At 38.3% G+C, this 26,443-nt stretch overlaps 1 protein-coding gene and 1 long non-coding RNA gene across 3 annotated transcripts in view; one reads left to right on the top strand and one right to left on the bottom strand.

The window, feature by feature from the left end:
* The window catches only part of NECAB1 (N-terminal EF-hand calcium binding protein 1), a 60,018-nt gene that overhangs the window by 9,333 nt on the left and 24,242 nt on the right, over positions 1–26,443 (bottom strand). The window contains exons 4-8 of one of the 2 annotated variants that reach the window (XM_068672239.1): positions 22,194–22,219; positions 19,248–19,345; positions 3,623–3,789; positions 1,649–1,761; positions 219–295 (exon numbers count right to left, since the gene is read on the bottom strand). In XM_068672239.1, the coding sequence (XP_068528340.1) occupies positions 219–295; positions 1,649–1,761; positions 3,623–3,789; positions 19,248–19,345; positions 22,194–22,219 (481 nt within the window). The remainder of the gene's footprint in view (positions 1–218; positions 296–1,648; positions 1,762–3,622; positions 3,790–19,247; positions 19,346–22,193; positions 22,220–26,443) is intronic. The other variant, XM_068672240.1, reaches the window with a different exon arrangement.
* On the top strand, positions 15,698–16,735 carry LOC137851278 (uncharacterized). Its single transcript, XR_011093102.1, has 2 exons — positions 15,698–15,834; positions 16,149–16,735. It is a non-coding gene; the product is annotated as an uncharacterized lncRNA (long non-coding RNA).

Raw genomic sequence — 26,443 nt, 5'->3', positions numbered from 1 at the left:
GTTTAGTAGATTGTGCTTTCATGAAAGAGAAATGAAGAAAGTAAAAGGAAAATGTAGGCACATAATGAGTGTTAGCTCACTTCGGTGGTGTTGAAGTTTCAGGCACTATTGATTGGGAAGATTGTCACTGGGACGTTGACGAGCATTTGTAGTTTCAGGACTGCATCATAAATCTTTACTGAGAGTGAGCGAACAACCAGAAGAACAGAAATGCACACCTTCTTTTCCAGCCTGTCAATCAGCTTCTGGAGTCTGTTTATCTGGGTCATCCACTGGCTGTCTTCCTCAGTCCAGCCTTTGTAAAACATAAATGTTGAAGAGTAAAATATTACTAAATGCTGGAACGTAGTATATTCATTTATTTTGTAGAAATGTTTAACTTAGCTTGCAAATTATTTTGTTTCTCAAAAGAATGTGCTGCAATTATTTCAATGTTCATTTTGGTGTAACTAAGGCAAAGCATGATTTTGTCTGTATGAATGATTTTCTTTCTTCTTAAGATACAGTAGAAATCCAACACAGAAAGAAAACTACATGCTGATGTTACCCTGGGCTGATGTTTCCCTGGGCTGCATTAGGCAAAGTATCACAAGCAAGTCAAGGGAGGTGATCCTGCCCCTCTGCTCAGCACTGGTAAGGCCACACCTGCAGCACTGTGTCCAGTTCTGGGGGCCTCCAGTACAAGAGAGACCTGGACATACTGGAGAGAGTCCAGCAAAGGGCCATGAAGATGATGAAGGGCCTGGAGCAGCTCTCCTAGAAGGAAAGGAGCTGGGACTGCTCAGCCTGGAGAAGAGGAGGCCCAGGGGATCTCATTGCTGTCTGTACATCCCTGAGGGGAGGGTGCAGGGAGGACGGAGCCAGGCTGTGTGCAGTGGTGCCCAGTGCCAGGACAGGAGGCCCTGGGCACAACCTGGCCCCCAGGAGGCTCCCCCTGAGCACCAGGAGCCCTTCTGTGCTGTGCAGGTGACGGAGCCCTGGCACAGGCTGCCCAGAGGCTGTGGGGTCTCCTCCTTGGAGCCCTTCAGCAGCCGCCTGGACTTGGTGCTGGGCACCCTGCGCTGGGTGTCCCTGCTTGGGCACGTGTGGCGCCAGGTGGCTCCAGAGGGCCCTGCCAGCCTCAGCTACCCTGGGAGTCTGTGATTATTTTCAAATATATCCCACAGATGCTGTATCAGATTTTTTTTTGTATAACCTTTAACAATTTAATAAATGAAATACTTCTTTTCCTTCAGATTTTGTATTTTCCTTTTCTGTTTCTCATTTGTTCCCCTCAGCTGGGATGTAAGTCATCCCATGAGAATTTGCTTCTGTATAAGTTATGTCCTCAGTGTTTCTCTCTTATCTACAGGCTATCAATATTACCTAAGAAATGCTGGCTCAACCACCAGCCCCAAAACAATATCCCAATTTGGCCCCTATTTACATATATATATATATTTTACACTTCATATCTTTGGCTACATTTATTTTCCCTACAGTTCGAGCTAATATCTCCTGTATTAAGTTGAAGGTTTCTGCCAGTAAAGCACCTGAATGAGTTCGCACGTCTATATTAAAGCTTTGAGAGGAAGATAAACATGTATTTTTCTCTGTGTGTGTGTTTATGCATATGTTTTGTATATATTTAAAATGTGATATGCCTTACCTGTGTTAAAATGAGGGCTGTTTGGCGACAGGCTGTTGTTCCTTTGCAGCCTTCGAGCTGAGCGTTTTCCTGGCCACTGAACTGAGAGCACCTCTGGTTTTGTTGGACCTTGTCTACACAGAAACACAGGACAGTTCATAAGTAATGTGTGTGGGGGAGCATGTCTCCTCTTTTTGTTTTCAGAAGTATGTGTTAATGTCCTTGTATCTGCTCCTTTAAATTAAAAAAGGACACAGAGCTACCGAGGCTACTGAATTCTTTTCCAGATTTTCACTACAAATAATCACTTCTGTTTTTAATGACTTTAATGACTAGACTAGATCACTAGGCACTAAAGATGGGAAAAAAAGGGAAGGTTATGTTGTCCTAAACCTATCTTTTAGGGAAGGAAGACTTGAGGTCTGACAGTGATGTGGTCCTTCCCCAGCCAGAGGAGCCAGTCCTCCAGTGTCTTCTTGTGGTTCATGAGTTTTCTCTCACCTCTGCAGTGGAACTGGGATCATAAGAGGAGCTGAACATGAGAGATGAACTTTAAATTGAGAAGATTTAACTATATTAAGGAGATATTTTAGGATGGTACTTGCTGCAGCACACGAACAGGATAAAATCTCTTAACTGTAAGCCAAATTATGGCAGTTCCCCAATGTGAAGACTCTTAAATTAGCTTAGGAGTGCCTTAGTGGGTCAGACAGTTTGCCCCTCAGTTAAGTTAAGCATAATTAAAGATGATTTTACAAAAGGTCTCAGGCATCTGCAGTAGAAAATAACCCCATTTTCACCAAAATAGCTGTAGTTAAAGTTCTGACTCTGTCTGGCTTTTCTATTGCTACCTCAGAAAATGGGGATTATATTTGGCTCAAAAGTATCACAGCTCCTTATCCTATACCCAAGTTAGTGGGTTGAGTTACAAAGATACTTCCCACACTTTTTTCTAGATACTTTTTCTACAGGGGCTATCCTAAAAGGCAAGTCAGAGAAGAAGTTTGTGATTACTGCAGAGGATGGTTTAGAGTTAAGCTCTAGCTCTGAACTGGCCATTAGAGACTTCTTTCTCTCCTACCAAGTGTGTGGGGAGCCTAGAAAGAAGTACGCATGAATAGATGGGTACTTATACTGTGCGTACCCTGTACACCCCCATCCTCCAAAACCTGCTTGATCCTGTGGTCAAGCTGCCAGCACAAAACCCCACCCAGCATGTCATCCATGTACTTCAGAAACCTCATATCCAACAGCAAAGCAATCAAGAAAATGTCATTTCCAAGAAAAAGCTACATGTATGTGTTTTGAAACATATGAAGCACTGAGTTCTTCTTTGCCCATGAAAAAACAGTTTGTACTTTGCTTTCCCTATCATCTTAAACAATAACATACCAAGGAAAACAAATCCATGAAGCCAAGTTCCTTTTCAAAAATGTTTTGGTCCTTGATCTCACAAATTCTCATCTATGAGGTGATGCTATTAAATTCAGCTAACCCTGTATATAGATTGCGCAGGTGATGGAGAGTTTATAGACTTAGGTGTAAACCAATACTGTAGGCCCCATGTTACAGCAAGACCCTGGCTGTTTCTCAATGTTGGACTGTTGTGCAAACAGGATTGAAAAAAAACGCAAAACAACAACATAAAGCTGGAAGAAGCAAACAAGGAGGCAGTCGATGTTGGTAATTTCAGAGCTCTTCACCTTGCATTGCTCTGGTTGCTGCATTTGATATGAAATAGTCAATGGATTTTACAAGAAGTCAAAGGAGCTAGGGTGCAACAAAATGATCTCACTCAGTAGTTTCTCAGTCCTACATGCAGCCCACTATAAGATCAGAGTGGAAACCATCTATTCAATTTGAGGAAAATTCCTATTACTATCAATGAGTTCCATTGTGGAATAAAAAATATCCTAATTTCTCTGGTGATTCTCTACATCAGGGTGCTGGATGAAACATTAAATGGCCTCGGAGGTTGGTGGTGACCCCACTCACCCCTCGTGCCCATCACTGCAGTTTGCTGACCTTTCCTGCCGAGTCTGCTCCTCCGTGGTCTCCATGGCACACTCCAGGGAGGTTTGGAGGGACTGAAGCTGGTTCAGTGTCTCCTTCAGAAGAAAGCGAGTCACAAACTGCTCCAAATTAGAAGCTTCCTGATAGTCCTAAAAATTGAATTAAAAAAAGAAAAAAAGAAAAAAGAGAAAAAGAAAAAAGAAAAAAGAAAAAAGGAAAAAAAGGAAAAAAAAAGGAAAAGGTAAGGATCTGCCTACTGTTAGAAATATGAGAGGAAAGATTCAGGTTTAGTTCAGAAAGGAGGCAGCTGGATGTTTTGGTGTTTACACATGCAAACTGCACAGACAACCTGTATGCTTATGGATGAAAGGACCTCTGAATTTTCAGGTACGGATGCTGAATCCACCCAAGCTCAGAGAGGCCCAGGTACACACTTCCACAACATTGTTTCTACTAAAAAAAATCTACCTTTTCTGCACATTTCCTAACTCCAGTTGATTGCAATACCACATTACTTCTTAAGTATGGAAAAAACAAGATACGATTGACAGTTATAGAAGTAAATTTAAAATTTTTATTCACATCGACTCTTGTAAAAAGCCATGTATCTAGTCAAGTGGCCTGTCTCTCTCCCATTGATTACGGGAAGAGGCTTTGAGCAGGACACGTGTTGAGGGATGCTGCCTTGAAGAGCACCAGCAGTTTGGCTCAAGGACTGCCAGTGCCAGAAATAGTGTCTTTTGAATGTTGCAGTCCTTGACAGACTTTTGTTCCTGTAATTTGCTTAATTATTTTTGAAACTGTATATCTACATATTTCATAATTACATGAAATGTGTCTAAGTGTTCTTTCAATTGAAACTTGCTTATTATTGTACCTATATTTATCAGTCTGTAATGTTTCTTTGTACAACTACATTTTCAGTATATTTAATGTGTTCAAAAATATTTGTGCCTATTTTGCTTATATAATTAGATAGAGGTTTTGCCCTTGTAATTATTCTTTGATAGAGATATTTTATTTCTGGTGGAACTGAGAAGTTCAGACCAGTCTGTGACTTAAAGCCCTTGCACCTCTTTCCCCAGGTTCCTTGTATCCATGATTTCATTCACAATTTCATTTCATTTTTTTTTTCCTTTCCTTTTTTTTCTTTTTTTTTTTTTTTTTTCTCCCATTCTTCCAGGTTTTCCTCCCTCAGCATTTACAGGCAGTAAAACATTCAGCACAATGATGCCCATCTGGGCTTTTCTTTTAACTTGTTAATGAATCTAGTTTTTGTCTTGTTCTGGGCCAGTGTAAGTCATGCCCTGATTTGAAAGTTCCACTTGATCCCATTAAGATCTGCAACAAAATCAGCTCCATGTTTGAACACAGGCTTAAAACAGAAAAATGTCTGAAAAATTCATAGAGCTGCTCTCTCCATCACACAAGGAATCAGATTTTAAGATCTCCCCTTGTCTTCCCAATGTGAATTACAGCTGAAATGTGTTTCTGACTTTTAGACTTCTCTTTGAATTTGCTTGATTTTTGCATGTACGTTTGTAATCAGAACACAAATATGGGATGTTTTGAAATTTAAAAGTAAAGTAAAAGATTGTATGATAATTGCTTCAAAAGCACCTTCTCTCTATTCACAACATAGGCTATTAAGCTGGTTCTTGCTGCAAGACTGCTACAGAAAACTTACACGTTGAGCCACCCATGAACCATCAGAGTTACTTATGTGACCAGGACCTTCATACTCATCTATATTTATTTATTCTGCCTTTAAATGAATCAGGTGTGAAGCACTCACTCTATAACCAAAAGAACACCTTGTAAGAACAAGGTGTGTGAATCTGTGTAGTATGAGCAGCTAAGTAAAACCCTGCAGCTGAGATCCCTGTTAAGTTTATTTTCTCAGTTTTCACCAGTGCTTGGAAATGAACAAAACATGATAGAACTGACCGTTTCTTATAAGTTTTTAAATATCACAAGGAGAGGAGGATAATCAGTGTGTCTTAAAATTTTGTGTATCCAAAAAGTAATCCCTACAGATACTTCTTTATAGCTTCCTGCTTGTAGTCATGGGAAGTAAGATACCAGCAAGCTGAATTACAGCTTAAATGCACATCATTTTGCAAACTGCTCAGGCAGGCCCTTGCTGATGGGGGATGATATAAACATTAGCTATGTAATACTTGCCAACACTTGTCTGAAGTTGGCTGCTTCCTAACTACTTCAGAAATGCTTTCCTGCATGTGAAAGCTCTTAATGGATTTTTAAAAAGACTGACTTCAGGTTTATGCATACACCAGGATTCAGCCCTTTTTGTTCTGGTTCTGTTGTCCTTTAGTTGTATCTTTACAGGCTTCCCTGTGGAAAAGGTCCTTGTGATTTCTGAAAATGGTTTAGGGCTACCTTTTCAGGTACATAGAGTCTTTATGAAAAGAAAGGTTAGGCAGGATGCTAACATCTAGAGTCTAGAATTATCAAAGACTTTTTCCTTATATTTGTATTTTATGAAGATATTGGTGTTTCCAACACATCTTACCAGTTGGGCAAATGACTATTCAATATTTTTCTTTAATTACTAGGAGAATTAAAAAAATAACAATAATTTCTACAGATATCATTTAAATTTCCATTTAACTTTCCATCATATTTACAGACATGGTTAATTCATAGACTGAAACCAGTGGGAATATTTCCATTGCTTTAAATGGGGTGTCTCTGTATACCCCAATCAAAGGGTTCAACAGGCAACATCCGTTCCGCATGGATTTGATGTGGCTCCCATGTAAGTGGGATTTTAAGGTTTGACCACCTTGCTGGTGTCCCAACTCCTACTCACTGACAGCTAACTACTCCTAATGGTCCTTGTAAAATTCTTTTGTAAAAAAGATTATGCAAGGAAGTACTTTGCATATATAAATCATTAACATTATCATAATTCAAGCCATGGAGGGAAAAAGACTTTCAGTTACAATTCCAATTACATCTCAACTGCAATTCTTAGCAATGAGGAATTACCAACCATGCTTTGTCATTTCACCATTCTCTTTCCTATAGAAAAAGACCTTAATTTCCATTTTGCTAAATGGGCACTCTTACAGCATTTCACCAGATGAAAGAAAATGTTAATTTTGAATTAAGAAAAGTGTGTACCAATTTATTAAGTGTATATTATGTTAGAATCAGCTTAGCTGGCAAGCAGAGCATTTGTATTGTTAGCCTACTGCACTGCCAATTAATAATGGGACACACTGATGGCCTCTGTACATAAACTAGAAAAATGGCCCGTTTCCTGAATGTCATTAACTGTAAATTACAGTTCATTAGCATACACATTATACAGCACAACAGTTTGGGCAGTCCAAATGAAATAAGTCTGTGTTAACATATCGCTCTGGTTGTTGGTTTTACTGATTGTGAATGAATGAGGGCAATTTTCCATATCGCCTTCATCAAGAGACAACTGTGACCTTTGTGAGCAGCTAAGATATGAGTTTCTATTAATGCTAGTGAAAATACATATAATGAATGATTTCCCTGTGGAAAAGGTCACCGTGGTCTTTAAAATTGGCTTACAGCTACCTTAAAAGGTGCAGAAAAGGTTCTCCTTGTACAAAGGCGGAGTAGGCAAGGCTTAGGTGTTTCCTGAGGGAGTTTACATCTCAGAGATGCTACAGATTAAGGGACTCTCTGGATCCTCTTGAGCCCTGGTTCCAGCCCCCAACCTCTTGATAGCCCTGGTGTAGCACTGACCCATTTATCAGAAAAGCAGAAAGCTGAGATGAGGAAGGAGGGGGATGCCTGTGTTCATTTACTTGGGGCAAGCCAACTAAACATGTCTAGAAGAAAGAGAAAACTTAACCCATTTAGAATGGGTGGGATCGGAGGCAAAATCCCCACAAGCTTACTTGTAAAGGCCATCTGGCAGTCATCTAGCCCAGCCTCTGTTCAGAGCAGGGCCAACTTTTAAGCTAGGCTGCTCTGGGCTGTCCAGCTGAGCGCTGAACATCTCTGTGGATGGAGATTTTGCTGTCTCTCTGGGCAGCCTGGTCCAGTGTTGTTCCACCCTCACTGTGAAAATTATTTTCCATACATCTAGTCAGACTTTTCCTTTCTGCAAGCTGTAGCTGTTGCCTCTTGTTCTTTTGCTATGCAGCCCCAAACAATTGTGCTGCCTTCTCCACAGCACTCCTTCAGGTAGAAGAATTATGTCTTCCCTCAGCCTCTTGTCCAGTCTGAACAAATTTAGTTCCCTTGGCCTCTCCTTCCTATATTTGTTTTACTATATATTAGTTTATGTCATATAACACTATTTTACATTTTTGTACCTTATTTGTAGCACTACTTATAGCATTTATTACCGTCATATGGCTGCAATTTTCTATTTCCTATTTTATGTGTCGTATCAAAATAATTTAATAAAAAATTGCTTACATGTCTGTACAGAAAACACCCTCAAGCAACTAAAAAGTTCTTATCATTGAGTCAAAATCAGTAAAGAATAATCTATTTAAATTGTCATTGGTCATAGAAGGGCAGCAGACCTGCCCTGTATGTTTAGAGCCTACATTAATGGGATAGTGCCCCAGGTTATGATTTTAAAATGAGGTTATAAAAGTAAGCAGAGTAGCTGTGCTGAAATGAAGAACAATTCATGCCCTTTTCATTTCATTGTGTTGTCTTATGACTGCACACAAATGCAGCTTTCACAGTATCCTCTTCATAAGAGTGAGTGAATGCATGATATCTCAAACTATTAGGTAGATTCAAATTCAATTTTAAAATGTGGCACAAATGTTACAAGTTTATTAAGGTATTATATTTCAAATAAATTGCATGTTTAAAGTCTGTCTAGAGACATAACAACTTACAATGCTGATGTAAGACCAATGACATATGAATGGCCTCAAGTTGCACCAGGGGAGGTTTAGGTTGGAAATGAGGAGACATTTCTTCTCAGAAAGAGCAGTCAGGCACTGGGACAGGTTGCCCAGTGGAGTCACCGTCCCCGGGGGTGTTCAAAGAAAGGTTGGACGTGGTGCTTAGGGACATGGTCTGGTGACATTGGTAGTGGGGTGGTGGTTGGACCAGATGGTAAGTCTTTGCCAACCCTAATGATTCTATGGTTTTATAAAAAGTATCCACCAGCACTGTCTAACACTCTCCTTTACTGGGATTATTGAAAGGGTAATACAATAGTATCTTGTTACATCTTCTTACAACAATAATATGTACAAAATTCATGCATGAATAAAAAGTAACTCTTATTTAAATCCTACTAAGACCACCAGGTAGCTTAAAGAAATGTAGCTGTGCTTTTGCTGTGTTTCATATCATCAGATAGCAGAAATATCTGTAATAGTGCTACTGGGAGAAGGTTGTAAGAATAGAAGTGTCAAAGCTGTTGGGGGTTTTGATAGATATTGACAGGAAAATGGCTAGATTTTTTTTTTCCTCCTGCTATGAAGTTATTTCTATGCACTTTCACACTTTCATGCTTAAAGACATGGTTATTAATTTAATTAATATATATATATTTTTAAGACTATTAGCATATCTCTACTATCAGGAAAATGTGAACATTGTCTCCTTCTGACCCAGTAAGTATCAAAGATCAAAAAAGATCAAAGGAGTTCCCAAGAGTTTTCATTACACTGATAAGGACCTAGAAAGAGAGGAAAGGGGTGAATCTCTGGAATATGCTTGCACAAGTTCTTAGAATTCATTGCTTGAAGCTTTTTGAGTTAATCTGCGTTTGACTTGACTCACAATAACAATCATTATATTAAATTTTATAGATAGAAAATAGTGTGCAATGAAATTCTAAAATTTCATTTAATAATGTCCCTAGATAAAAATAGCTGTTCAGTCATAGGATCCTCTCTGCCTCCTAGCAGATATATCACTATTCTGATGATATATTTAGCATACATATATATTTAGTACTGTCACCAGCATCCCTCTCCTCAGGTAAGTTTACAACGAACAGCTGATAAACAGTCGAGCATATAGATTTATGCAAAAAGGATCCAGACTCCAATTCTAACCCCTGGCAAAACTGTATCACAAAAAACTAGGGAATGCAAAGAAATCAACCCATAGAATTTAGGTCATGACATCCATGGTCAAAAGAAAAGATTTGTGGATGGTTCTTTGTAGACTGCATTTAATCAGTTTGATAGTTATATTAGCTGGAAGAAGGAGAATATGAGAACCAACTGTGCCTGCAAAAGGGAACAATTCCTAAAAGATAGATGCAGCAGGAGCTTAGTGACAAATTAATTTATTACTCTGATATATTGTTGTTACCATTTTCTATCTTTGTTGAGTTTAAAAGGATTGTTGAAAAATTCCCATCAAAATTTTAACTTGCATCAAAGGCATCAGCTTTACTCCACTCTTTTCAATTTTCTTTTGTTCAAAACTTTTGACAATTCTTCAGGGTTCAGACAAAAAAGTCTAGTCTTTAGAACTTAATGTTTATTCAATATAACAAAGTTTTCTTTAGAATCCTCTCTCCTTATGTAGATGTAACTATGAACACTGTTAATATTTTAAAGGGGATATGCTTGGTCTGATACTACAGCTGAATGATGCGCCTGTGAGAAATAGAGAAATTTCTTTGCATGAGCAGTATGTAAGGGTTTCAGATCCATTTTTTTTCCTAGAATGAAAAAAGAACTGGCTTTTATTTTATTTATTTATTTTTACTAAAATTATCTTCTTTTGTTCTTCTTTTGGCCAAAGAATTAATACCCTTTTTTTTTTTTCCCTGTAATGAGGCCAGCTTCTGTCCAGAAGGGTAGGATGTTCCTCCTCAATTCAACTTTGTATTCTTGAGGCTGGCCACTGGCAGTGCAGGTCACATAAAGGCTAATGAGTAGGCAGCCACATCTTTCACTTGCTTCCTGTCTGACTTTCCCTTTGTCTTCTCTGTGAAAACCATGAATTTACAGAAAATCTTTCAACATTCATTCCCCGATGTAGTATTAGAAAATAAATATTTTGTGAGGTTTTCTAATGTGATATTCAGAAAGGATTAATTCTTACTGAAATTCTCTCCTTTGTCTATGATCTTTTAATTGATGTCTTACCCCTGCTAGATAATTATGAGATTCAAAACACCTTCTAAATAATTACAAGAATCAAAACCCCTTGTCACTGTAGCGGAAGGACCTACAATATATGGCCAGTTAAACTAGTGTAATAGGGTTAACTGTAATTAAAAGATAGCCTGAAGCAATCAAATATACAAGAAGAATTAACTGTGAGCAGTTAAGAAACACATTAGGTTGCAGTAATGTATTTTTATCAGTTGCCTTACACTATTAAAAATAGTCAATGCATACTGCCTTATTTCCACAGCTGCTCCCTCTGTCTTGAACTTCACTTGTCTACCTTCAGTCTCTTATGTAATTTTAATCATGAAAAGATTTATCTTTCTTTATAAGGAATAATACAAGGTGCTCCTTTTTGCTCTGCTTTTCACTTCCAATGGAATCTGGTTGCTTTGTCCACTTTAAAACATCAAAATACTAGACAGCTATGGTATTTTAGACTGAAACTGACCTGAAAAAATATAGTGATGAATGTAAGGGACAAATGAACTGGATTCAAAGCAGGATAAGCATGAATAAGTGGGATAAACTAATACCTGCCTGATATTATTCTCAGGTAGCAGGGGTGTAATACAGTTTACATTGGTTCTGAAGAAGGTGTGTTTGCAAAAAGTGCAATTTCAATGAGACCAAGACTATGATTCTATAAAATCTGATAATAAATTCTACTCATGGGCAAAAACTGGTGCCAGCTGATTTAACACAGATTTTGACAAAGCAAAATAATAAAAAAACACAACAATTTGAAACTTCATTTTCACTCAAACAGAATGTTAGACATGGAGTTCTATTGTTGACATTTGCTTATCTATTTTTTTTCTTCACAGTTATTTTGTTTGGGATTATAATTTACATAATAGCTACTGTTACTATTACTCAAATATGCAATTAAAAAAATCAAGGTATTCTGGTTTATAATAGGTATCAACCTACAAAAGAGCAGTGATTTACATAATTACTATAAATGCACCATTGGTAACTAAATTGCACGTCCCTGTATTACTGTTTCAGCTCCTATAATCTTCTCTCTTACTTTGACTGGTTCTTATTTTTAGACTATTCAAGAAGTTTTCCAATAATAAGGCTGCATTGATTTCCTTAGACTTTTTTTTGAGCAAAGCAGAAAAATAAATGATTTCATAGAAGCAAAGAATTAGACTTGCTATGTCAGTCAATGAATGCAGCATCTTGTTCTTGCATAAAACACACTTCCTTTCCTACATCATTATAAGCAACATGTAAAAAGCAGTGTGTTTTGTTTTTCTTTTAATGGTGGTGGTTTTGGTTTTGTTGGTTGGTTGTTTTTGGTTTTGTTGTTTTGTTTTGTTTTTCTTTTTGTCCCAAGTGATTGGCAGACTATTTCAGAACTTGATTGCTCTAGAAAATAGAAATCATCTTTCATTTCCATCTTTTTTAAGAAATGCTTTACACATTTAAATGCATGAAGCAGTCATTTTTATTGCTGCTTAATAGCTGCTTGCTAGCTCACTGAGTCTGGTCCCCAGCTATCAGAGATAGATCATTTGGTCTCCCTCACAGAATAGTTTCAAAGGAGGAAGAAACGTTCCTCCAAAGAAAAGACTGCAGTTTGAAAAGGAGAAATTTTGCAGCATCCCATCCCTCATTTTGTATGTTTGGCTGCCCTTCCTTTCAATGCAAGTTTGCAGTGCTTTCGTCTCCAAAAGAAAACCTGCAGAACTGTATTTAAAAGAGAACTGTGCACCCAGAGGTCATTTCTTTCTTGATTCAGTTTTGAAAAAGTACTTAGCATCTATTCTAGCCAAAGGACTTTCTGGCTTTCATCTGTGGAGGAAACTTCTTGCTGTACTTTTGAGGAAGAAAAGAGGTATAAGACATGGAATGAAAACAATGAAATAAGGACGATGAAAAGAAGACAAGAAGACAAAGAGGTAAAGATTAAGGGGGTCTTTTCCAGTATTTGTTTTAAAAAAGTCCTATTGTGCTGACAAGTCTGTCCAGGAGGTTGCTATTGTGTTACAGTTCATATAGACGGCATCTACAGTGTGTGTGGGGGGTGTTCCACATTATTTAAATACTTTTTACCCCGCATTAAAACTATTTTAGAATCTGACTGAATATGTGTTATGTTGATGAGGCAGCAGTGCCTAAAGTAATATTCTCTTCTTATCTCACTTTTTATGGACTGCATGGAAATGATCAGCCTTGGGCCTAGAACAGAATAGGCTCCAATTAACACATGCTGGCTTTATTGGATTTGCATTTCAGAAAGTTATACAGGGTCAAGCTCCACTCTTACCCACTGGATGAAAGTTTCATTTTATAAGCACTGTTAACTATGAAAGCCAGTTGTAATTTACATTTTTTAAAAATATAGGAGCTATTCCATAATTTGCTCTTGGAATTAAAATATCTGATCTAATATGTATACTCAATATAACATAAGAAACAGCTTAGGTATGAAGCTTTTTATTGCTGAAGGTCAGATCACTCTAACAACAGGTCTAGTGGTCTTAAGTCACTTTGGAGACAGCTCCATGAGTGGTACAGACTGCATTTGTGGGGAAAAAGGAAAAAGCACATGGCCACTTAGGGCTGTTCTCCCAAGGAAGCATCTCTGCCGGGGTCAGTTGCTCTCACAATTCCCAATTTCTACTGTTTCACCAACAGGCTGATGCAAAAAGTCTGAATTTTAATCGTTACTCCGGTATGATAAGAGTTGGTACCCTGTATGTCAGGGCCATTGTCATGTCCATGGTAGAGTAATGGCTTAGGAGAGGCTCAAGCCAACAGCCATGGAAATCATGGAGAAGGAAGAATGTCCCATCCTGAAATGCCCCAGCACAGTCACTTGGCCACTTGACACCTGTGGTTAGACTTCCAGCAGCACAGATGTATGAAATTGTCTGAAATGGCCCCTGCTTCTCTCTAAGACCTCACTGCATGGGTGCTAGTGATGGTGATGGGGACACATGGGAACACATGGGGACCAGGCCTGGCTGGAGAATGACTTCTTGGCAAGGAGGAAGGATGGAGGCAGGAGGACAGGGAAGTGTGCTACAGCTAGTAATAAAAAAAAAAAAAAAAAAAAAAAAAAAAAAAAAAAAAAGAGAGAGAAAGAAAAAAAAAGAAGAAAAAAAAAAAGAACCTAGGATGGGTGTTTTGACTTCTTGTTACAGGAACTGTTGGACCAGGGTAAGCTGTCACCACGTCTTCCTCTGTGTGACATCTCCCCTGGGAAAAATGCTTCAGTAACCTCAGAGCTATTCAGGTACATAAAATGGAGTCTGGTGCCCAGAGAGGGCTTTATGCTACACCTGGGTCTCCTGGAAGTTCTCCTGGAGGTCCTGTGTCCTATTTGCCAGGCTCATGCAAACATCTTGGACATACTGAAGAACCCAGGTTTTCTAAATATCACTAGATGCCTCTGTTTAACCCCCGAATACCTCTACATTGTCAATTTCATTTCATACAAAAATGATATTTTTTGTGATTAAATGAGCTTTTGCATGTTCACTGAGTCTAGATTAGTTCACTACCATCAGCAGGATGCATTTGCCATAAACTATAGACTACAGGGAATACAAATGATAGAACAAAACTTGTTCTTACTGAGTAGCTGACAAATAGCAGCACTTTTATGGCGTGATAACTTACAGAAGAAAGATGCTTTCATCTGTTAGTTTCTGATTTTCAGTATTCACAAGTTGCCCATTGAAGTCAACTGAAACAACATGTCAAGCACCTAGAAATACCTGCTCTATTTTCATCTACGTACCTCTTTACTCAGTGACTGACTGTATGCTGTGAGTTACAGTGTTTCTCTTCATAATATTTTTATGTGACTGGAATAAAAATGCAGCTTGCCAAAAGTGTTATGTTTATTTGGTTACTGGAAATATTAAGATCAAATATTTTAATTGACTATACTTCTGTGTCTTGTTATAAAAGATGTCAGAAAAAGAAAGAAGCCTTCCAGTGCCTCTGTAAATGTTTGTTGAGTCTTTAAATTTTAATATTTCCTGTATATAAGATGAAGAACAAACAGGAAACACAGAACTATCCCAGCTTGTACTTTGATCAGGAAAATATCAACCTGGCAGGTACAAGAAAAATAAGCGATGAGAAAAATGTCCTCACCACTCCTGGAAAAGCAACTTGCAGAGACTCTCCATCCTGAGGAGAGAAATAATGAAATATTAAATAGCACAAGTTCCTCTAAAAATCCACAGGCGCATTACCCTTCCTTGAATAAAGATAAAACACAAGGGATCAGCACCAAAACAGAAGGGCTATAGCTATCAGGCATACTCTAGTAAGATGTCTTTTGTATTTAAAGTATGTTGTATACTAATGTAAAGTTTACAATTCCAAAAAAAAAAAAAAAAAGTATTTTCCCTGCTAGAAGGTGTTCCTTTCTGCATCTGCATTTTCTGCCTGCATTTTTTAGCTTAGCACCTTCCCTTCAAGCAGTAGAGCACTAGCCATTCATATACCAAGGAGGGTTTCCTGTTCTCCCATCTGATATGCTGGCCTGTAAGTCTTTATCTCAGCAAAAAAGTCTGAAATTTGGATTTTTCTCCCCTCCTACTCATTGTACCACATCAAGATCTGGGAACATTCACACTTGCTTGAATAAGACTACCAAAACAGTCAGCTGCTGCTTAGTTTGGTTAGGCTGGAAGGATCTGACCCCAGAATAGCAAAGAAAGCCTGGTTTCAAAGTGTTTTGATATTGCTGGAAGACTGGAATGTTTTGTCCTGCAGATGACTCTGCATATTTTCATTTTTTCAAATATTTTCATTTATCAGATAGTACAGGACTGGAAGACTAGAAAAAAGTTCATTTTAGGAAAGTTGTACTTGCTATACTGACAACCTTTTCAAACCACAGAGGTCAATGTAGTACACAGCAATTACACTCTAATTGCCTTGTAGGAGTCAGTTATCTGCTAATCTGTTGGTTCAAAAATATCTACACCTGGAAATAATTTGAAGAAACAGGGCCAATTTGGTTGATCATGATTTAAAATTAAGGGTCTGTAGTTAAGCTGAACTTGAATTGCTCTTTGTGGGAGATGTTTCTGACTTAAGGCTGAACAGGTTGGGAATGTTTGTGAACAAAACCTGAAGTGTTTATTCATCACTGTATATGATTTCCAAGACTCATGGTGACTTAAAAACAAACAAAACTCCACAAGACAATGTGAAGAGTCAAATCTATTTCACGTACAAAGCTCTTTCGGTGTATGCTTTTGTACTAGATTTAAGGATGTGAGTCAAGTAATTTCACACAATTTGGTTTTATCAAATTTAGTTATATGCATGCCAAAAAGTATAGAGACTTTTTTGTTTTAATTTGGGGTTTTATGTCTGGAATAAGGAACACTTATGTATTACATTTTAATATTTTTCAGACATTCTGATCTGCTGTTTAGCTTTTCCTTGAAGACTGACATGTCATCTTTCTCAGGAGTTTCCTTGGAAACGAGCTGAGCAGTTTATTTCAGGCTCCAGATCTGCAGCTGCCTCTAATGCAAAGTATCTACTGAGAACCAGCAATACAAATTGATTGGAAAGCAGAGATTTCCTATAGGAAGGACTGAGTGGTGATTGTTCATCTGACCATGAACTGAATAAATAAAACAAATAAAATACGAAATTGTTCCTTTTCCTTCTAGATATATAAGACTGCCTATCTGAAACGGTACTTTCTCTGGGAAAGTTTAGCAGAGTCTGACAGAGGCACCAAGATTTCCCAAATCCATGAAAAGTCAAAGGGGACGGAAAGCACACGGCAACCTTGAAGACTGATTTGTAGTCAGCCTCATGTTCTGCAGAGTGGAGTTCAGGTTCAGTCTGAGCTTTTGCTGTCAACCAAAGGACACAGACATGTATAAATGAAAATGTTTTCTAAATATAGCCAGTATTCTGGTAAAATATTCATCTTTTACTGTGTCTGACAGTATGCATTAACTTTGCATTTTATTGCTGATAATGAGATGTAGTACTGAAACCTATATATGCCATTTATTGATTTTGGAAGGACAGGGGCCTGGACTTAGCTTTTGGATTCTAATAGGAGATAATTTGGTCCTAGGAAATTTCATCCTGGTCATTGAAAATGGAGGCAGCCACTCTAGATTTGCCATGTCCTTGTAGCTCTCAAAGTGTGTAGGTCTTCAGTTTTGGGCTTCTCTTCCATATAGGATTCTTCCAGTTAGATTTGATCAGATAAAATCAGATCTGATTTTAGGTGGATGTATTTTTCATTTTTGATCAGTAACTTCAATTAAAGCTTGGAATATTAAAGAAGGGAATTTTAATAGTTGTACTGCAATGGTTTGATTAGGCAGTCAGGTGTCCTGCTTTCATCTGTGATAGAGTTAATTTTCTTCCTAGTAGCTGGCATCATGCTGTTCTTGGGATTTAAGAAGAAGATAATACTGATAACATGCTGATGTTTTAGTTGTTGCAGAGCAGTGCTTGCACTAAGCCGAGGACTTCTCAGCCTTTCACAGTTCCCTGCCAGTGAGGAGGCTGGGGGTGCACAAGGAGCTAGGAGGGGACAAAGCTAGGACAGCTGGCCCAGACTGGCCAAAGGGATGTCCCATACTATGTGGCACCATGCTGAACAGTAAAACTAGGGGAGTTGTCTGGGGTGGGTGGGTGCTGTTCAGGGATGAGTTGGGCATCAGTATGTGGGTGGTGAGTAACTGCATTGTACATCACTTGCTTTATATATTCTTCTATTATTTTCCCTTCCTTTTCTGTTCTATTAAACTGTCTTTATCTCAGCCCATGAGTTTTACCTTTGTTCTGGTTCTCTCCCCCATCCCATTGTGAGACTGTGTGGTGCTGAGCTGCCTGCCAGGTGAAGCCACAACAGCAAGTTACACAGTGTATCTGTTTCAGACATCACACTTGAGAACTGAGATCCTGTTATGACTGCTCCTAGGACTGAATTGGGAATTTAGTTTCTGTACAAAAACATAGTTGCTGGGTATATCCTTGGCAGAAAGCTCTCCTTTAGAATATTCAAGAACACGTTTCATATTTGGTGTTCACATACTGTGTCTACTAAATGGAATTAGAAGTATTTTTTTTTTTTTCAGTGTTAGCTTTGCTTTAGTTCTACTGCCCTTAAAGTATAATCAGTTGGGATATTCCTGTAAGATAGAAAACTCGTTAAGCTTAAATCTTCAGTCAGGAAGATTAAAAACTTAAAGTTCTTTTCTTCTTTTTTTTGGAGGGGTGGGGGGTGGGGAGGAGGTTCCTCAAACAACTGTAACATTTATTGATATTCCAGATTTTCTTGTCCACTTTCTAGTCAGGCCAATACTTACTTCTTACAACTGATCACTGGGACTCCTCCTCTGTAATTAATTTCTGAAGTAATTCTTAAATGCTGTGCTCTATTTACTTCCAGTAGCTATCACATGATGAGTCCTGCCCTTTAGCAGCATTTTATACATGTGGCTAATCAAGCAATTTTGATTTTTATTCTTGTTGTTGCTGTTTTTTGAATTCTGTGTAGCTTGCATGAACTAATCTGTTCCTCTTTAGCATCCAGCCCAACGAGGCGGTGAGTCAGTGCGCGTTCACTTCATTAGGAATGGAAGATGCACAGTGTGAACTGAGAGACATTCAGCTCACTGGCTAAAGCTCTAAATAAACAAGCTACACTTCCAGGGTTTTATTTCGGCAGTTCATGTAAAATGTATGAGTGCTGTACTCTTGCAAATGCCTGAATGCCAAAGATAACAGCTTCGCTAGAGAAGCACAGCTTTCTCCCCATTGATTGCTGATTGACTGAAGGATACAGACTTTTTCCCCCATGGGATCTCAGCAAATACTTAGGCTAAAATTTTTAGGCTGTTGATGGCTTGCCTTCCAGTCAGTAGCCTTGTGGTGAGGCTAGCCAAGGAAAAAGAGCATATTACCAGATCTCTTTATGTACTTATGATCAGACACCTGCCTGGGATATGGGCATGAGCAGGTATGACCGCAGTGAATTGAGCCACTACAGTCCTCTTAAATCTTTTTAAAACTATACTGGAGTCTACATTTAACAATAACACTAATACAATGCCCCAGTATGTCTCCAGGAGTCACTTGCCTACCTAATTTAATGTCAGTTAGTAGCGTAGTTTGGTATTCAATTTTTTTACTGACATTTTCTATTTCAAAAAACTTGGATTATTTTTTCAAATTCAGACTATTTCCAAAAGTTGATAGTACTTTCCCAAATTTCGCCTGGGACATGGAACCCTCCCTGGGTACTACAATATGAAGAACATCCTTCTGATCATTCACAAAGACAATTTTGATTATATCCAAACTGTACTTTACAGCTGATACTTGACCATTTTGACAAGCCTTCTCCTCCTGGACTTTGCTACAAAACCAAGTATATTTGGAAGAACTTAAATATGAATTATCAACTTTGTCTAGATAAAAAAAAAGGATGCATATTCAACTAAACAAAATGAAAAGACCTCACAATTGTTACTTACCTTCTTTGTTTTGTCCATTGCCTTCAGTATGGTAATGTTTAAGTCTTCCAAGACAGATAGAACATTTTCATACTCTCCTAAGTGCTGGGAAAAATATTCTGAAAGAAGAAGAAACCCAAGTCACCTACTCATGACCTGAAAAATTGATATTTCCTTAAATATCAATTTAATCAATTCTGAAATCAGTTATAATTTTACTATTACCTATCTAAAAATATAAATTGTGCAAAACTTACAATGAAAGAAATGATTCTACTTTGAAATTTTATTAATATTTCCCTCAAAACCATTTCTGGAGTACTTAAAAAACAAACAAACAAACAAACAAAAAAAAAAAAACAACACCAAAATCAGTCTTTCAAATCTTTTCAATTCAATAGATGAATTGCCATATTGACAAAGATTAAAGTATCAGTTTGAGAGCTGAAATAGATCTATTTTCAAAATGCCTACAGTTTATTTCTAAAATGGATTTTTAGTTTAGAAATCTACTTCATAGTTACTAGAAGGAAATTAAGTTTCCATGTATATGTACTAAATCTCATTATATTTACATTATTACAAAAATTAATAACTCTTCTAAAGCCCTTAGAGGAGGTGAGATGAAGCCACGGCTGTTGTGAGTTGGGGTCAGCTAAGACCAGTTGTTTTTCTCTGAGAAGTGAAGAGACTGAGTTGGTCAGTTAAGCTTTTGGACCCAGGTACTGAGAGTATACTTTCAATAAATATAATGCATACAAAATATTTTTAGCAAAAATAATGTAAATAAATAACACATTGTAGAATGTCCTTGTATACCTGTTCCATTTAAAGGATATCTCATCAGCAAGAGACAATATCAAATCATAGGACATAATTCAAGTAGATCAAGAATAGAACACATGCAAAACTGTGTAAAAGTTGTATTTACTAATGTCCTACTTATATTTGTATCTGACTAAAATATCATAAAAGAAAATACAATTACCTTTTTATAAATAGGGTTTAGTGATTCCACTATGTAAACTAATAAGCTTTTAAAAAGGCACACAAACAAGGTCTGACTGATATTTATGGAATAAATCAGGGCCAAGGAGACATACTATCAGACAGTTAATAGTGTGTGGAAAAAGGGATCTATGTTAATACAAGGAATCTACTAGTCAAGAGAGAAGACCAATGTTGCCTGTAAACACAGGTGATACTAAATCAGAGCATGAGGGAGGAGGAAGGTTGGTATGACACCTGTGAGGCATCTCGGGAGGATACAAACCAGGAAGGTAGCTCAGAGTCAGGGGGTTACACCAAGAGGAAGCAAACCTCATTTGGTCAGTGTCAAGTGAAATACAGCAGAGGGAGGCACAGGAGGGAAGATGTAAGAAAAAAGAAAGAAAACCATGCTAAAGATAGTGATTGTGTTAGATGAGGCATTTAGACATAGATTGTCTAGACGAAGATGAAAAATAATATCTAAATGACAGATAGGAAGAGCAAGCTTAGATGGGAGCTTTTTGAAATAATAAATAGCATACTTTGAGGCTTTTAAGAGGTCAGAGCGTTTCTCTGGGGAGTCATGAAAGCACGAGGTTTCAGAAGCACTGGTGACAAAACCTGGTACTGCTGAGTAGTTGAATGAAATGACTTAGGGAGAAAATGTGTCGTGCATTAGTATCCTGGAAATGAATCTTTGTTTTGGAGGAGCTATGGAGATGAGTCAGAGAAAGATGGAGACTAAATATGTGTTGGGTAAACTCAGTACCAGATTCACAAATGAGAAACGCCCTAGTGGCAACCTGGGAAAAGATTTACAAGGAAGCTGAAGAGATATCAAGAGGATTGCTGAAGCTGCACATCTTTAATCAAAACAGTCAGAAAACAAAGTCAACGCTGGGCTGAGACCCTGCCAAGCCCTCTGGTGAACTGGTGGTGGGGTGGCCGTACTGAGCAAGCCTCCAGTGCAAAAAAACAAACAAATAAACAAAAAAAAAACAACAAAGCTGTAAATCATTTGGGGAAAAAAGCCATGTTATTCCTTGGCCAGGCTTGCCTAATTTTGGTCAGATAGATTCTCAGCTAGCAGAAGTCATTGCAGCCCAATTGACTTTATCAAAGTGATTCTATATTTATAAGCCACACAATGAGATGCCTCTCAGTGGGTTCTTGAGCATGAGCAGAGTCACCTTGTGGGCAAGTAAATGAGCTAGCACTCAAATCTACAGCATTTTCAGCTTTTGAAAGTCTTCAGCATCATTGACCTTGGGAAAATTCAGCAGGCCACTATTTGCCACTTTTCCCAGAAATAGGCTGTTTTTGACAAGTATGACTTTTTTTGACATTTTGTAGGAGGACTTGCAGAAATTTTCTGTGAATTCTTTCCGGCTGCAAGCAGCGCCCCTAAATCAGGTGCCGTAAAACTAGGGGGAGAGAAATCAGGGTCTCAGGGAGAAAGCTTCATTACTCACAGCCTGGAACAGGACACAGAGGTAGGTCAGTGGGCCAAACATGAGGACAATCAAACTGCTGTTCTTACTGGACCGAGTTGGAGGAAAGTTCATTGCTTTTCTCCAGTTGGATATTAATATGGAAATCTTTTTCTTTCAAAATTACCAAAACACTATTACCTTTGAAAACAATGAACTAACTAGAAAAAATATCTCGTATGACAGGGAAACAAGGTAAAGGTACCTGTCCTTTCATCAGAACAGAGAGAGACATTTTTTAAAGCTCAGCAGATGTGATGCATGAATTAAAAAATATTTTCAAGGTGCTATCTGCATCTAATGGATGACAGTCTGAAAAATAATAAGCCATCTGCATTCTTCCAGTGTAGTTCTTTCAGTGTAATTTAAATATTTTCTGTCTGAGCTACAAAGGTTAAACAGAAAAAAGTATCATAACACATGGTATGTTCACTTGCACAGGGCTGCTGCTGGCATAGATTATGTTCTTGCTCATCAAGGAACTTACCACAGAGCTCTTCTGTGTCAAGATTGCTGGAAAGATAAAAAGATAGAGGGTTAATGAGCAAAGTAATGGTTTTTGTTTGCATCACCAGAATTTTTTATTTTTTTTTCCCCCACCTGCACTCCTCTTCTGTGTCTGTCATGCTGGACAGCACAGCTCATTGCTCAGCCCTCCATGCTAAACGAGGGAAAACCCAATGTCTTTCTCCCATTTGTACTCATCACCAGGCAATAGTCCTCCACAAGACAGAGTACAACAAGAGGTCAAAAACAGACACAGCCTCTCACCACAAAATCTTACTAAGTCTTTCTGGCCATACAAAACAGTTTCACCAGTAGTAACTGCAACAAAATGTAGCAGCAAAATTAATCACGTGAAAATAATAATTGTATTGCCATATTGCTAGGAAACACATATAAATATATGATATAAATACATAAATGTATGCAATTATTCTATAAAATTCAAAATTGTTTATTTTACATAGATTTCATCCTGATCAACTTTTAAGCAGTCTTTCTCTCTCAGGTTTTAATAGTCAAAAGATAAACCCTCTGACCTACAGCTCATTTCTGAAAGTTATCATATTGACTTTTTTCCCAGGGAGGAGAAGAAGCTGATTATTAAAGAAACTTAAAAGCATGAATGTCCTTTCTGAATCTTGCTGATGGGTGAATATTGAACGGCTGATTGCACTTAGGATTTTTTCACTTATCTTTTTAATGGGATTTTTTATTGACCTTTAATAAAATGATGACACAGTATTATCTTAAAGTCAATTTCTCCAATGTTAACTTTCATGTATTTGGCTTTTATTCACAAGAAAGACAGAAACAGACAAAAATTGCAGGATCCTGGGTTCTTACAAACTTGCATAGTCAGGGCTATAAAAACTTCTGAGCATTTTTAATTGATGAAGTAAATGAACCTTTACAAAAACTTTTATTAGCTTAAGATCATCATCTGAACTGAATTTGTATGGGCCAAGTGGAATGGCTACAAATGGGTCTTGCATCTGTTTTTTCCAACGACCTTGGTGGCAGGTATAGTGAAATTCATAGTCTTTAAGAATCAGTGCTGAAGCTGGGGAACTTAACCTAGGTCAGCAAACTATCTGATGGAAGAAGGGTCTACGAATCCTTAAAGCTGTTCACCACGGGCCACTATGGCATCAATGATCAACCAAATTGCAATCACTTCCAGAACTCAGCAGTCATTTTTGAAACACCCCAGATGTTCACTCCTCAAATGCAGACTGAGATTGTGAAGGCTGGAAAAATACCTGAGTCAAAAAACAGAAGCAAAATGCTACTATTACATGACAGGTTGTTATGTTGCCCACATTTTATTCACTGTCCCTATATTTTCTGCCTCTTCACGTCTTCACGACTTCTCTTTGTACACAACACTTCTGAATTTTCTAATTTGCATCCTGATAGCTGAGTTTAAATCAACTTCTAACATTGTTAGCCAGTCAAATTTGCTCTCAGTTTTTAAATTTCATATTAAAATCCATTCTGGTCCTCCTTATTCTGCACTATCCTCAGCAGTGTGGTAGTGGTATAGCACCATGATATGGCTCAGAGGCTTTCAGCATTACTGTCATCAGAACATCTCTGTTAGTTCCACTGACAAAAGCGATACAGCTGCAAAATGGACTGAAAATGGAAATGTATTTAGATGCTGGATTGGTTTTCATTTGGAATTGGGCACCTGAATAATTAGAAAATTACCATCCAAAGTGATTTGTGCAACAGCCTTCAGGAAGCCTGTGACAGAACATAGAAATGACAAAAAGAGCATGGATTTCACTCTAGCAAACTCTCTGTCTTTCCTTTTATATTATAAATATCCTTTGAAGCTCCATTGTTCTTGGCATCCTGTTTGAAGGGGATGCTGTTCTAGGCAGGGACACTATAATTTTGTGTGCCACTGATTATTTCATTCTTTCAGAAATAATAACATGTTTCTTCAAGCAACACAGTTGTGAACAAACTCAGGCATTCTTTTTCTGCACACAAACAACTTTGAGCACCCTGCAGGATGCTACAGAAGCAATTAAATAAGTTTGGAATATATTTAATAGTACAGGAGTGAGGTACACACCAAGGGGCTGTTTCTGCAGCTCAGTACTTACAGTGGGCACCTGTTCGTCACTTCAGTGAGTATATATGCCAAGGATGCTTCTGCTTAGACCTATAATCTGGCAGTGCTGAACATGTAATTTGCAATATTTGCTGGATGACTCACATCCAGGCTCCAGCACTCCACTCTTGATAAGCACCCAAAGCACAGGGCGCAGCCAAATGCATTCATGTCACGTCAGCACAATCATTTTTTGTAAACCTCTGCTCTCAATTTGCTTTCTAACTACTAAATGCAGTCCTTTTACATGTCTGCCTTTTGTTTACAATGCTCTCTACCTAACCACATGAACGTTTTTAAGGGACATATGCCACTGACACAAGGTTGATATTACCTGTAGCTCTGTGGCAGACAGGTAAGCAAATTCACCTGAATGAACTTTGGCCAAAATGCCTGTTTGTGGTGCCTCTGGAAGAGGCCCCACACGTAGGCATGCAAACCAGCTGTGAGCACTCCTGGGTTCTGCCCACATTGGTCAGCTGTGGGGTGGGACCAGCCAAAATGGGAAGGTCAAAGCCACTTGACCCATCCACCAATGCGAACCCAGTGATCCACAGCTCCAGCAGCTGACCCAACACATACTGACCCTGGCATGAAAGGCACCTCTAGGCAGAGGTGCCAGCAGATCTGCGTGTTTTCCCTGGGCCGTGAGAGGAGTCACTGCCATGTCTTCAGCACAGGAATGATATGCAGTGTGCACTCTGTCTAGAGCTGTGATACTACTGAAGAATCCAATACTATAAGAAAGATTTTATAAACTAATTTCATTTAGGAAATTCATTGCTACTCCTGGCATAGTTGGAGGAGAATAAAACTTTTTCAAGTCTACTCTCAAGACTGAGAATGATTGATTTCAGAGGCTTGAACCAACTCTTTTTTTGGTCCCATTTGCATGTCTCTGATAAATTTGGTTTCAGGGAGGAAACTTGGAAGCTGGCATCTACTATTGTTAAGTAGAAGCATATAATTTGTGAATGAAAGGAATGAAGTGTTACTTAGACTGCGCAAGGGCAGCTGAACAATCATCTGTGGACACTCTCAGCCAAAAAGCTGTATGCTCTTTGCAGGTCTTGCATCCCATTCTGCTTCAAGTCAGCCAAATGAGATAAATGCTCCAACACTGCAGAGAGTATGTGCAAAGACTTAGAATATGTGCCCTTCCATTTTAAGGATATGCTGCTTCACAGCTCCTTTGCAATATCAAGGACATTTTTTGCTCAGGTTTGCTCAAGGTCTCTTATTATTGGAGGCAAAACTGTCTTCTGCCATTAGGAAGACAAGGCATTGGCATCTTGCCACAGAAAAGGGAGGGGAGGAAGAAGGGGCAAAACGGGGCAGAGCTCCTGGGGCTGATCCCTGGGAAGCCAAATTTCTTGCTTCTGCAAGGACACGGCTGCTCTTCACCCCAGGGCTAACTGGACCATACACCCTCTGGCCTCTCAAACATGGCAGCCAGCTTGGCTTTCACAGCTCTGACATGGGCAGTGGGGCTGATGGCTGTTTTACTGTCCCATATTTTTCTGTACTAAATAATTATCTACTTTGCTTATACTTAGCTCCAGACCAAGCAATAACTTCAGAGTTGTCACTTAATGCTCTACGTGTGGCAGGACTACAGGAGAGAATTTATTTTTTTTCCCTGACAAAGCTCACCTAAAAATTCCTTAGTCCTTTACATTAGGCCAGGATGCAATGAACACCTTAACGATCCTAGCCGTATCTCTGTTTTTAAAAGAGTCTTAATAATACTATTAAAAGTTTTGGATACTAAAATCTGTAGAGAACCGTGCAAGGGGTGATTTTTTAACAGATTCTCAGTCACACCGTCCAAAACAGGGAGATTTGAGGCACCATCATGGTGGCTTTTTTGCCACAAACTAGGCAAATTTCAGAGTTGTCACCCTCCAGTAGATGATAATGATGTTTCAACTTCTGATTTTGTTCTAAAATGATTGTTTTACTTTTAAAAAAAAAAAAAAACAACAACTGAGATTCAACCATTCATTGTTACCCAAAACATAATGTTCCATATCGGTTTATTAAAGTGTTTATAAATGCATGTGTTGATAGAGATACTGAACTGCTGTGGTTCTCTGGGAAACTTGGAT

Source organism: Anas acuta, chromosome 2 (assembly GCF_963932015.1).
Source record: "Anas acuta chromosome 2, bAnaAcu1.1, whole genome shotgun sequence".
NCBI classification, from domain to species: Eukaryota; Metazoa; Chordata; class Aves; order Anseriformes; family Anatidae; genus Anas; species Anas acuta.
The sequence above is the reverse complement of the archived record's forward strand: the minus strand, read 5'-3'. Positions and strand labels throughout refer to the sequence as shown.